The sequence below is a fragment of the Alternaria hordeiaustralica genome (genome assembly GCF_023758085.1).
Source record: "Alternaria hordeiaustralica strain BMP 2776 chromosome Unknown scaffold_16, whole genome shotgun sequence".
NCBI classification, from domain to species: Eukaryota; Fungi; Ascomycota; class Dothideomycetes; order Pleosporales; family Pleosporaceae; genus Alternaria; species Alternaria hordeiaustralica.
This window is the reverse complement of record NW_026056788.1, coordinates 558723-570875: the sequence shown is the minus strand read 5'-3', so window position 1 is coordinate 570875 and position 12153 is coordinate 558723. Positions and strand designations below refer to the sequence as shown.

At 52.3% G+C, this 12153-nt stretch overlaps 5 protein-coding genes across 5 annotated transcripts; 3 read left to right on the top strand and 2 right to left on the bottom strand.

Moving 5' to 3' along the window:
* Positions 1-1143: 1143 nt before the first annotated feature.
* J4E84_007480 (uncharacterized protein) lies at positions 1144-2043 on the top strand (the record flags this gene model as incomplete). Its single annotated transcript, XM_049390063.1, has 1 exon — positions 1144-2043. A coding segment is annotated over one exon (900 nt), but the record flags the coding sequence as incomplete, so codon positions are not given.
* A 1942-nt stretch (positions 2044-3985) lies between these two features.
* Positions 3986-4750, bottom strand: J4E84_007479 (uncharacterized protein; the record flags this gene model as incomplete). The annotated part of the gene is made up of 1 exon (XM_049390062.1): positions 3986-4750. The coding sequence occupies one exon, from the start codon at positions 4748-4750 to the stop codon at positions 3986-3988; it is 765 nt and encodes a 254-aa protein (XP_049242362.1).
* A 949-nt stretch (positions 4751-5699) lies between these two features.
* J4E84_007478 (uncharacterized protein) lies at positions 5700-7252 on the top strand (the record flags this gene model as incomplete). The annotated part of the gene is made up of 2 exons (XM_049390061.1): positions 5700-7045; positions 7093-7252. The coding sequence occupies 2 exons, from the start codon at positions 5700-5702 to the stop codon at positions 7250-7252; spliced, it is 1506 nt and encodes a 501-aa protein (XP_049242361.1).
* A 742-nt stretch (positions 7253-7994) lies between these two features.
* On the top strand, positions 7995-8888 carry J4E84_007477 (uncharacterized protein; the record flags this gene model as incomplete). The annotated part of the gene is made up of 1 exon (XM_049390060.1): positions 7995-8888. The coding sequence occupies one exon, from the start codon at positions 7995-7997 to the stop codon at positions 8886-8888; it is 894 nt and encodes a 297-aa protein (XP_049242360.1).
* Positions 8889-10599: 1711 nt separating this feature from the next.
* J4E84_007476 (uncharacterized protein) lies at positions 10600-11814 on the bottom strand (the record flags this gene model as incomplete). Its single annotated transcript, XM_049390059.1, has 2 exons — positions 10600-11580; positions 11632-11814. 2 exons carry the CDS (start codon positions 11812-11814, stop codon positions 10600-10602), a joined length of 1164 nt encoding a protein of 387 aa, XP_049242359.1.
* Between the last annotated feature and the right edge of the window lie 339 nt (positions 11815-12153).

Genomic DNA, 12153 nt, shown 5'->3' with positions numbered 1-12153 from the left:
ACGGCGATCTTGACAATGCTTTTGTTGAGGATGTAAGCGGAGTTTTGGACGAGGAAAATGAGGATGAAGGGAGTTGTAGAGAGGAGGACAGGGATGAAGATGGACTCAGCGATGCAGTGGAAGAAGACGATGATTCTTACTCGTCGTGGATAACGAGAGGAGTGAGCTTTTCAGCGGGTGCAATGTGTACGGCATGCACTGAGAATGGATGCAGCTGATATGTTTTGCATTGTAAGGTCGCGACAAATGAGATATTTGGGGTATAAGTGCTTGAACATGGGTTGATGAAGTGGGTGGATGTAGGGCTGGGCATATGCATCGCGAGATGGTTAGATCTTTGGCCAGGTGACGACGAATGTTTGCGCATTGAGTTCTTTTGCACGGAAGACTCTCAGTACTATTTACTGTCTTGCGAGATAACGCCAAGTGCGAAAGTAGCCATACCACAAAGCTAAGACGGATATTCCGCTTACCAAGTTCAACTTCAACGACCAGCTCGAACTAAGACCATGTCCCATTCTGAGTCAAAGGCGCAACCCCCCCTTTGCTATTGTGACCACATATTAGCGTTCGAGCCTGAACATGCTTACGTACACATTCAAGTACTGCCTAGGTACAAATTAATTAAGCTTGTTCTTGTGTGAAGTTAATCTCTACGAGTAGGTAAAGTCACAAATCATAGTCATCACATACTCAACCACCCAAAGTACTATTCAAAGTCATTGCAATGGGATTACCACGAGATGAGCGCGCACATAGGAAAGAAGCGATGATATGTAGAGACGTGGAAGGGATGTCGGGTATTGTGGTAACGTCCGTGCGTCGACTGACACGGCAACGGGAAGGGGCGATCTGTATCTGCGTGACACGAAAATCCTCTTCGTGGCACAGCATACGATGCAGAAGAAAAGCAATGGGACATTCGGCTCATGCCTCGACAAGAACGATGGTCCAGACGACAACGGCAGGTACTCCGCAAAAGCAATAGCTCTCCTTGACGCGTCCAAGCCTACCTGGGCGAGCTACGTCATTTCGGACCGTCTCACAACGCGTAAAGTCTCGCCCTCCCGCGCGACAACGTCGTCTGTTATCCACTTCTCTGCGCAGACTGCGGAATCTGTGATACATAGCATCCCTTGATAGAACTACAACGGCATGGAACCACCTCTCAAGCGCCAGCGCGCTGACAGCGCCGACACCGTACCCTCCCATCTGCCTACTACCACATCAAATGTAGATCCGCCCCCGACAGTAGAGTCATCTGCTACAGCACCCGGCACCAGATTTCCTCCCGACATGTTCAAAAGAATCGAAGCCCTTGATTCAGCATCTGCCGACAGCAATGATTTCAAGCCCTTCAGCCACCGCCTCCTCCACAAGCTAGCTGCCGAGGATCCCGCAGTCGCAGCCAGAATCAACGAAGCCTACGACGCCTACTTGGAAAAGGAAAAGAATATAGTCGTTGACTTCCAAAAAGACATCAAACGCCTTGACTATGCCATCCCTGGCACACGCGACGGTGCCACAACACCGGCAGAGATCCCTAGTGTTTCCTCCAAAATCCGATCGACATTTTTCACCAGCGTGGGCAGAATCTGCGGTCGGACATATGAATTTTCGTCTTTCGGCACCAAGAAAAACGCCTTGGATGCGCTGAGGAAGCTGCTCGTCTTGATAGTCCAGATCCCAGACAAGAAATTGCGGGCCGCAGTCGTAGATCATATCAACACCGAAGATGGGGGCAGAGTCGCCCCCAGCATGGCAGACATCGTGCATTCCTTGACTTATGAAGAGCGCGAACTGGTGTGCAGGATGGCAGTGGATGGAGCCACAGTTACAGTAGATGAGACTGGATGTCGGAGAGGGACATTTCATACTAAGTTCCTTGAGCTGAAAGAACGGGATCTACTCGATGCGGGCTTTGAGATCAACTTCGCTCCTTTCGTGAGGCCGCTGGAGATATGGCCGGAGGACATTGAGGAGGAAGGCTTTGATTCTGATCCTGAGTTAGCTATGGAGGCGGATTACGAGGATGGTATCTAGGGTGTGGGTAGGAAAGTACCTTTGAAGAACGGGCTGCGGGAGTGAGTGCTTCATGGCGAGTGGAGTCTTAGTGAGATGCAGGGATGCGAGCTGCAGGGATGTTTGTGCGTGACGTTCTCGTCCTGTCCTCCGAACACACACACATACATCCCTACAGCTCGCACCCTTGCATCTCACTCAAAGTGTTGGTTTTGAACGTTCGGGATGGGTTCGTGGTATCTCACAACGCGCTTTCATGCATGTTCTGTTCCATAAAACACTATTAGTAGCTTCGCCTTCGTCGTCGACTAGCTGACGCCTCTTTCTTTCCCCATAGCATAATCTCCGCGCGTACAGCCACTTTAGGTGTGCTCCATGCTCCATTTTCCTACTCAGTGGGGTCCTCCCAATAAGGTGGCGTACCATACTCATCCTCGGACCCGTCCTCGCCATCACTCCCATCATCACTTCCATCATCACTCCCATCCTCATTCCCACGACCCCACCAAAACAATTCCTCACTAAAACCATACAAATGCATGCCACAAATCAACCAAGTCTCATGAAGACGTTCCCTCAACTCCTGCATCTTATCCATGAACCGGTTTCCCCCTCGGCGCATCTCCCCCGTAGTCGCCACCGTCGCCCCATCTACTGGCATATTGGCCAGTTCTTTGCGCTCTTGCCCCGACATGTCTCTGAGGATCGCAAGCATGCCGAGACAGTACTCGTCGGATTGGTCCACGGTAATCCATCCTGAAAGCTGCTTCTGCAATTCTTTGTCCCGTGTATTAAGCCATGCAAACGCCATTCGTCTGAGCGTATCCAGCGCTGACTTTTTCGTCTCAAACGACGAATAGGAGTATGTTTGGCGCCAGATTTCGCGCATCTTTGTGATGAAGCAGCTTGCAATTCGTTCTGGATTTCTTGGTAGGTGCGCTGGCTTTGCTTCTTCATGACGTATAACCTCTTTAAGCGCGTCGACACAGTATGAAAAGTCTTTGCGCTGCTGTCGTTCTGCCTGCATCTCTTTTTGCCGTTGCAGGTGGGAATGGTACTCTTGTCGAATTTGGGCTCCGATCGAAGGGTCGCGGAGATTTAGTTTGACGAGCATTGTCTGGCTGAAAGTTTGATCTCTTTGTGACTTGTCGAGGGCACTTAATGCCGTCCAAAGGTCGTAGACCGGTATATTCGGGTTCGTTGTGGTAGATGATCTGGCTATTGTGGATGGATTTACGTCGCTCTCAGCGCGCTGTCGCTTAAGTGATGGCTCCGTCATTTTGTTCAGCAGATAGATTATGAGCGTGGTGCAATTCGCGTTTTGCGCAAAGGCGAGGAAGAGTCAACGTATTGTCGCGACAGCGTCGCGAGGTTATGCGATCCGGCAAGTTCCACCGCGAAAATAAGAAATTCATCTTAATAAGTGGAGCTCTGTACTGCATCGTAATCTCTGTTCCATCCGGAAAAGTCAAAGTTCTTGCAGCTCTCAACTGGCCTTCACTCACATCGACGTTCGAAGCCCAATTAACAGCGCTCCCATTGGCCGCCCCACCCACTAGTGGGTCCACATTAGGCGGCTTAGGGGTCAATCCAAACGCAGTTGAGAGCCTCATGCAACGCAAAGATTTGGAAGTGGTGCTCAGCTGGTGGCTGCGCAGATGCTGGCGGCGTACACGACTTGACATTGAGATACTAGACAAGGGTACTAGAAGCTGTCGGTGATAGGAAGTCCTAACATCAATGACAAGAAGTCAGCCCAGACTCGGATTACGGATCATCCTTTTCTCGCTATCCCCTTCTTGTGTTTGGCCAATATACATCGGTCCATCGCGTCGGTTTGAGGGGCGCCGCAGGAGTTTTAACAGCCCAACTACTCTTCTTTTTTCGAAATTTCATCCACAGACTTTGTGCCATATATTTCGCAGCTGGTAATATCTGACGAAGGGCTTCCCTCATTTTCCTCTTACGCTTCTTCTTCTTCTTCGCCTTCGCCTTCCCCATCCTCCTCCGTCTCATCCTCACAAGTAAGATTTGCGATCACGTCTTGGAGCCCCTCGAAAACGCAATGATCGTCGGCAAGCTCCTTGAGTTGCTCCATTGCTTTTAGGAACGGCCTACCCGAATATTCTAGGGCACACACCCTCTCGCATTCCTCCACGCTCATCTCGTCAATCACGGCGTTCATTGAGCTTTCCAAAGAGTCATCCACCTGGAAATGATTACGGATTTGTTTACCGATCTCCTCTTGGCCTCCACATATCGACACTGCAATGCAGCGCAGAGCTATAAGCGCGTTTATCTTCGTTCCGAGAGAAGCATACTCCTGAGTGGCTTGTTCGACAATGAGTGTAAACGCTTCTTCTATTTGTCGTATGACGTCGGAAGCGGCGTCATATTGCTCGGAACCGCTCAGATCCATGTAACGGTCTTCGATTGAATAAATCACTTTATCGGCGTGACTGCTGAAACTGATGACCTTGTGACGCTCTCGCTCAATGTATTCCTCTTTGTGATTGCGCAGGGTTGCGGCGATCTCTGGTGTAGCTAGAGCTGCCTTCAGAAGTATTTGCTTGGTGAGCTCGCCATCGTCGTCTGCATACAGCAGCAGTTCGATGCAATGTTGAAGATCAGCTTTGGCGTAATAGTCGGCGAAAAGGTCGGCGAACGTTGGCTGCGCGATTGGACATTGGTCGGTGTCGACGCGCTGGCGTTTACGTGGTGCTTCCATGCCGCTTTCGACTTCGTAGGACGTGGACGTGATGGTAATTTATTGTGATTTCTTGATGTATAGTTGTGACGCGTCGCGTCAGGATACCCAAGATAAACACGCGCGTTGCGCGGAGATACGTTGGGACACCCACATGAGAAGCGGGAGCTGTCTCGGAGCGACTATAGGGGACGCGTGTTTAGTTTTTGCCGTGCCACCGTCTCCGGGAAATGAGTATAATGATCCGGGTTAAAAAGTTATTGATCCGGGTCAAAAAGTTATTTGTCCTGGTTAATTAGTTCTCTTTCCTGGTCGCTTTTGGCGCTAGCGAAAGTTATTGATCCTGGTTAAGGAACACCAAAATCATGTGACGGTCTGCATCAACGCCTGGCTCGACTTCCTTGCTTTACGCGTATCTCGCATCTTTACGAAGTGTTCTCTGACCAGCATCAGAGAGACAACCTTGGCGCCTGCCTGCTGAAGACGAAGGAGACATCGACTAGCCAGGGGTATGATGCAGCGACTCACGCGGTAATTCGTGTGATGACATTGGCTTCTTGTGCAGCTATTTCTTCAGTGGCAACCTGCCGACATTTGGAAGGTAGAGACTGCGACTGCTTCGACTATGTAATGACGATCATACGACGAAGATGGGCGGACGCATTTAGAGAGTCTGTCGAGGTGGCTGGAATACCGCAAGTCTGATGGAAACCATGATGCTGCAGTAAGTGACGAGCATGTGGGGCAAGGTGCGACTGACAGCTTATCTCCGGGCTGCGCGCCCAACACTCAACGCCTGATTCACACGCCGCAACAGCAGTCGAATACAGCGAAGGGTGAGTAGGCATATGGTGTAAAGGTGTTCGAAATCAACGTAATGCCATCAAAATGGGCCTGCTGCATGACTTTTGTTGACGTATCTAGCCCCTTCTAGAGCCACATTCTCTACACACACTTCTGGCACTCCAGAATGAAGCAAGTAGACGCAGAAGACCCCAGAATGGGAGGTGCACCCAGCGTCACACTTCCAGAAATATCAGCCGCTCTTAATGTAGAAGAGTACGCATCGCAACCACAAAGTCACGGTCGCACAGGTTTCCCAAAACAAGGTGGACAGTCGCTTTCGTATTGGTTACAGCAAGTTCGATGCGATCCTCTCCTAGATCACCGCACTACCGATGAGCTACCACAACAAGCCGATACGGTCATAATTGGATCTGGTATCACAGGGACACTTGTCGCGAAGCACCATCTCGAGACGTTCCCTGGGAAGAAAGTCGTTGTACTCGAAGCGAGAGAGTTCTGCTCTGGCGCAACAGGTCGCAACGCTGGCCACTGCAAACCTGATCAGTGGCGGGGTTACGGGAAACACGCCAAAGCGTACGGCCATGAGCAGGCTGTCAAGATCTTGGACAATGAGCAAGCTACGTGGGAAGCGTTGGTAACATACATCAAAGAGAACAACGTGGATTGCGATCTCTGGGTTGGCGAGACCCTGGATGTTCCCCTGGACGAAGAAGTTGCGAAGATAGCTAAAGAAATATTCGAGAGGTACGCGGAAGCAGGTGGAAGGGTCGACCATATCCAAGTTACCCACGATCCTGTCGAAGCGGCGCAAAAGACGCGGATCAAGAATGCGAAAGCATGCTACGCATGGCAGGCATCGACCCTCCAACCGTGGAAGTTGACTGCACATATCATGCGCGACAACATCAGCAAGGGCGTCAATCTCCAAACTCGCACTACTGCGAAGTCAATCTCAGAGGGGACGGGGTCTCGAAGATGGATGGTCCATACGGAGCGAGGAGACATCACCTGTGACACCGTGGTGCATGCTACGAATGCATACAGTGCAGCCCTCGAGCCATCACTTCGCGGCATCATCACGCCCAAGCCGCATATGTGCAACAGAGTAGTTCCGCCGCAAGCCTTCAGCGGGTCAAAGGCTATCAGCAACTCCTATGGTGTTCTGCTACCGGATGGCGCATTATTCAGTATCAACCCGCGTTCGTCTTCCGATGGCAACATTATGTTCGGTGGCTCCAATCCAGGCCAAAAGGAACTGGATGCATGGGTTGAGAAGAACCCAGAAAACTGTATCAACGATGGACTTGCGAACCTAGAAAGTGTGACAAAGCATGTCAGGAAGTTTGCAGAATCCGAATTCGACGGTTGGAAAGCCGCCCCTGCAGGCCCCGGGGAGGGCTTTGAGTATAGTTGGAGCGGTATCATCGGGTTGAGCGCGGACGGTGTGCCGTTCGTCGGAGAGCTGCCCGAGAAGCCTGGTCAATATATCTGTGCCGGCCATCATGGACAGTAAGTTCAATAGTCTAGGAAGAGGTGCGAGGCTAACATCGGGACAGTGGGATGGCGCGAATTTTCACGGCAGCGCCTGGGTTGGTGAAGCTCATGAATGGAGAAGCCTGGAGTGCGACGGGACTGCCGGAGGTATACCAGATGACGGCCGAAAGACTCGAGAAATTGACGAGTATGGATCCCGCACCTGCCATCGCGGTTATATGAGGAAAGGAGTTCGTACTTGCATGACTCGCGCACTTGAACCGTCCCTTTCCCTTTCTCTTAGCCACCAAAAATAGCACGCAGAACCACAAGAAAAACACGAACAGCGCACAACTTTCCGTAACCATGTCTGGGACGCTTGCGCGACCGCAATTTCGACCCCGTCACCTGCAGTGGTTCACGAGCGTAAGAGGCGGTGAACTGTCACAGTCGGAACCGTGAAATCGCATGCCACAATCCACACTTTTCCTCTTTTCTTTCCTAACGCAGTAACTTTGTAACTCGTCTTCTGCTCGCCCTGGCTTTAGATCGTGGTAGCGAGGCCGCAGCGGTAATTTGCTTGGTGTTGTGCCGCTGCGTAGCTTATTGGTTTGGGTGTTGTGGAAATTTGACACGGCGGTGTCGTGCTAGGTGGTTGTTGCCGGTAGCGAGGGAATAGGCAATATAACGGCAGGGGCGATAACGGTTTGTACGACCGTAAGCGCATGGCTCTGCATGGGAGGTTACATCTTCAGATTCTCGGTTTGCAGCCTTGTCTTTGGGGTGGTGACAGATGGTACTCTGACAGCTTGTGGAAAGTGCGGGGTGCGCTCGGGCCGACATCGATGCGGCGGGTACGAATGACTTCACTCCGGACTATACATGTCCGCTAATATATACTTCGGATGACAGCCAGGGCTAGACGAGAGCCAACACTGGTCGTACCTCAAGATTGCAGGACTACACATACCGGAAAGTTTGCGTCATGTCTAGCCTACCAGACAACATACGCAGGACGCTCGAAGTCCTCCTTCCTAAGATCAAGTCGCAACATCAGGAGTCATCAAAGCCTATCATACTTGGTATCACTGGCCTGCAAGGATCAGGCAAATCGACATGGGCGTCCGAGCTGGTCAAGATCCTATCGCAAGACCATGGCCTACATACGATAACTGTTTCACTGGACGATTTCTACAAGACGCATGATGAGCTAGTGGTCCAGCGGGATCGTGATCCAGACAACAAGCTCTACCGTACTCGTGGTCAGCCTGGAACACATGATGAGCAGCTAGCTCAAAACTTCTTCAGTAGTTTGAAGGAGTACACCGGAAAAGGCGACCTCAAGATACCCAGCTTCGACAAGAGCAAGTACAACGGCGAAGGCGACCGAGCACCAGAATCAGAATGGCCAAAAATCTCACAGAAGCCCGACGTTGTCGTCTTCGAGGGCTGGTGCGTCGGCTTCCAACCCGTCCCGCAGTCGTTCATCGAAGAACGACACTCGTTGGCAAAAGCCGGAAAGCTCACCGTCAACACCCCTGCAAACCATCAGCTTCCCCACTTGTTCGAAGTGAACGAGAACCTAAAGCGTTACTGTGACGCCTTCATGGGACCTCAGCACTTTGACTTCTTCATTCACATCGACACGGATGATCTGAGGAACGTGTACACGTGGCGGCTGCAGCAAGAGCACAAGATGATTGAGGTCAAGGGGTCGGGGATGTCGGATGAGCAGGTTCGCGCGTTCATTGATGGGTATATGCCGAGCTATGAGATATACCTAGAGCGCCTGCGCGAAGGACTGTTTGATGATAAGGGTAGGATGGTTAGGGTTGTGTTGGATAAAGAACGGGGAGTTCAGAGGCTTGAAGAGCTGTGAGAAGCTGTGGGTTCTACATCGATGTCTAACGACTCTTGGCCGACGATAGCAAAAGATGAGAAGGGATGATGGGACAGCAGGACTGAGATGCTGAACCGGTGTTTATGAGATCGGGAGATTTGCTGAACATCTTTTCGCAGCGTGCGCTTTATCCAACATAGTCACTTTCACCATCACCGCGCTTATTTTCCTGTCTTAGTAGGACAATCGCATTCGCCGAACGAACACACCATCGCCAACGCCACCTCTTTGAATTTCCTCTTATTTCTGCATTTGATCATGGCTAACGCGAATCACTATCAGGTCCTTGGTATCGATATCCAAGCTAATGACGCCGTGATCAAAAAGGCATATAGGCGGGTTGCGCTCGCGAACCATCCCGACAAGACCCTGCACTTGTCCACAGCAGAAATCGAGCAGCGAACACGAGTTTTCAAGCTAGCGACAACTGCGCAGGAAGTTTTGCTCGACTCGGCGAAAAGAAAGAGCTACAACAAGACACTAGCGCGGGCAGTGAGGCCATCGAATACACCAACTGCGCGACCTCCCCAAGCGAGACCTCCTCCAGCGCAACCTCCTCCAGCGCAACCTCCTCCAGCGCAACCTCCTCCAGCGCGAACTCCTCCAGCGCGACCTCCTCCAGCCCCGGCCTCAGACGCACCAGGCTTCACAAGGCCTCCGCCGCCCCGAACCACATCAAGACGCCCCGATGCATTCCAGCCTCCCAAGTTCCACTACTTCGGTGGCCCAAGAGAGCCGCCATCAAGCAAAGCAACGCAGACACCATCCCAAACTCCCCACCCCTTCACCGCCGGAAGTCCAGCAACCTTTCCCCCGCCAACCCCCTACTTCTACGCCCCCGTAACAGAAACGTCCCAACGCACAACCCTCACCTTCTCCAACAACGACAAATGGGCCTTCAGCATCGGCATATCAAAGAAGTACGAATGGACCCTGGCTCCCACACTGCCTTTCCTGGGCGAAGATACCAAAGACATGATTGCGATAAAATTCCGTCTGCGCCGAACAGCCACTACCCCCGCCACTGTCTTCATCAAGGATGTCGTGCTGACGGTTGAAACTACACCTGATGACCGGAGTATAGCCGTTAGTTCTATCTTCGCCGAGAGGAAAGACGGTATAAATCTTCGGATCACGCTTGCAGGGATCGGTGCGGCGCCTACTCCTACTATACCGTTGCAGGTAAAGCAGTCATGGACGTGGACATGGGATATAGATTTGGGCTTCCTGGTTCCGTTCTATAGGACGTTGAGAGCGACACACTTGATGTTTTATCCGCAGTATCCTGTGGATGCTGTAGATGTGAATGGGTCGACGCCACCGACGAAGGGACCTTTTCCGATGGGGTCGCCGGCAGCAGAGTTGGTGAGGATATTTGGGGAGATGGTGTTTGTGTGTATGACGAGGCAGTCCTATTGTCAGGAGGTGAAGAGGGACGGGAAGACGTTTTGGCAGCTTGCTGCTGTTGGGCATGTTTGAGTTATATGGCAGAAGTGCGATGCCGGGTTGGAGGTATGCTGGTCGTGCTATGTGTTGTCAGCATGAGAGGTCATGGGAGAGGTCGCTGCTACTGCAAGGGTGGACTGCATTGAACAGTGAGTTTGTTGACAACGAATAATACTCCTTGATTCTATGCTCTTATGAAACCAGGCCGCTCAGAACGCCAAATATGCAAACCATCTAAAATGATCTATAGGACACCAGGGATGGGTCCTTTCTTCTCGTTGGAGCCCAACTCTTCCTCGTTCCATCCACTGCCGGCGCCGACCTTGCGGCCGCCCTCCTCTCTCTTGATCCTGCACCAGAGACTGATGTCCTTGTCCCAGATGAACTGCCAGATAACGTACACCCAGCTCTTGTGCTGCGGCAAGTCTTTGTAGAAGTCGTGCGCGATACGGTTCAACGCGTGGAGGCGGGTCCAGGGGATCGCAGGGAAGTCGTGGTGCTCGTTGTGCAGACCGACGTTGTAGGTGAAGAAGTTGAGAGGTCCGTAGTACGAGTAGGTCTCGGGAAGTGGGATCTTGTTGGCGGGGTTCGACGGGTCCTTCTTGGGCTTCTCGAAAACGTAGTGCTCGGCGATGAAGTGACCGGCGCAAGGGTGTAGAGATCCGGCAAGGAAGCTGCTCATGATCAGATAGCCCAATGCCCTTCCTCCTGCAAATTTAACGAGCGCAAAGTCGAAGGCTAGCTGTACAACGACGTTGAAGAGGTGGATCTTGGTCATCGGCAGGGCGTAAACGAACATGGGTCGGAGGGCGTAGAAGAGGATCTGGAATGTCGCGAAGAAGGCCTTGCCAGCGACCGAATCGAGGAAGATTGCCTCAAAAGCAGTGGGCAGATCCGTGTCGAGGCCATTGACACCCAGCGACTTGTGATGTGTCAGATGGTAGGGCCTGAAGGAGGCGCTGTATGGAATGCCAATTGGCAGGTTCGCAAACACGGCAAAGATCCTGTTTGCCTGAGGCGATCGGAAAGCCAAGTTGTGCGATATCTCGTGAATGGCGAGGAAAAGGTTCTGGTTGGCCGTGGCACCGATTATGTATGCGGTGAGGAAGAAAGTCCATGATATGACGGGGGTATTGCGAAGGAGGTATGCGCAGAGGATTTGGATCGAAACGACGAGTAGGACGACGTATTTAGTGAGAGGCTCAGGGCCACAGAGCTTCGTTACCTAAACCCAATTAGCTGATGCTCAATTGCAAGAGTTTGGTATCGAACATACCTCAGGGTGTGCCTTGATGATGGCCATTCGCCGTGTCCTATGAGGCTCTTCGGTGTATGTCCAGAAAAAGTGGTCGTGTTCATTCGGGGCTTTTGGCTCCTGCTGTTTCTCCCCTTTCACGGTAAAGCTTCGAGGAACAGGCTCCTTTGACGGCACTGTCGCGGTAGAAACTGAAGACCGCATGTTGGGCAGTCGTAAAGAACAATTGCAGAGTATGTGAAGGGCAGAGGGGTCCAGCTCTCGAAGTTTGTGGAGTACTTGACCCTGAGCTTGGCGCTAGTGGAGGCGGTGGGGCTGTCTCACGCCATGATTGGCTGATGATCACGTCCTGTTCGCCACCCCGCTAGCGCAGGAACGATAAGCTTGCCTTCTAGAACCATCACGTTTTGAGCTTCAATCCGCCATATTGGTGTGACGGGGGGGGGGGGGGGGGGGGGGGGGGGGGGGGGGGGGGGGGGGGGGGGGGGGGGGGGGGGGGGGGGGGGGGGGGGGGGGGGGGGGGGGGGGGGGGGGGGGGGGGCA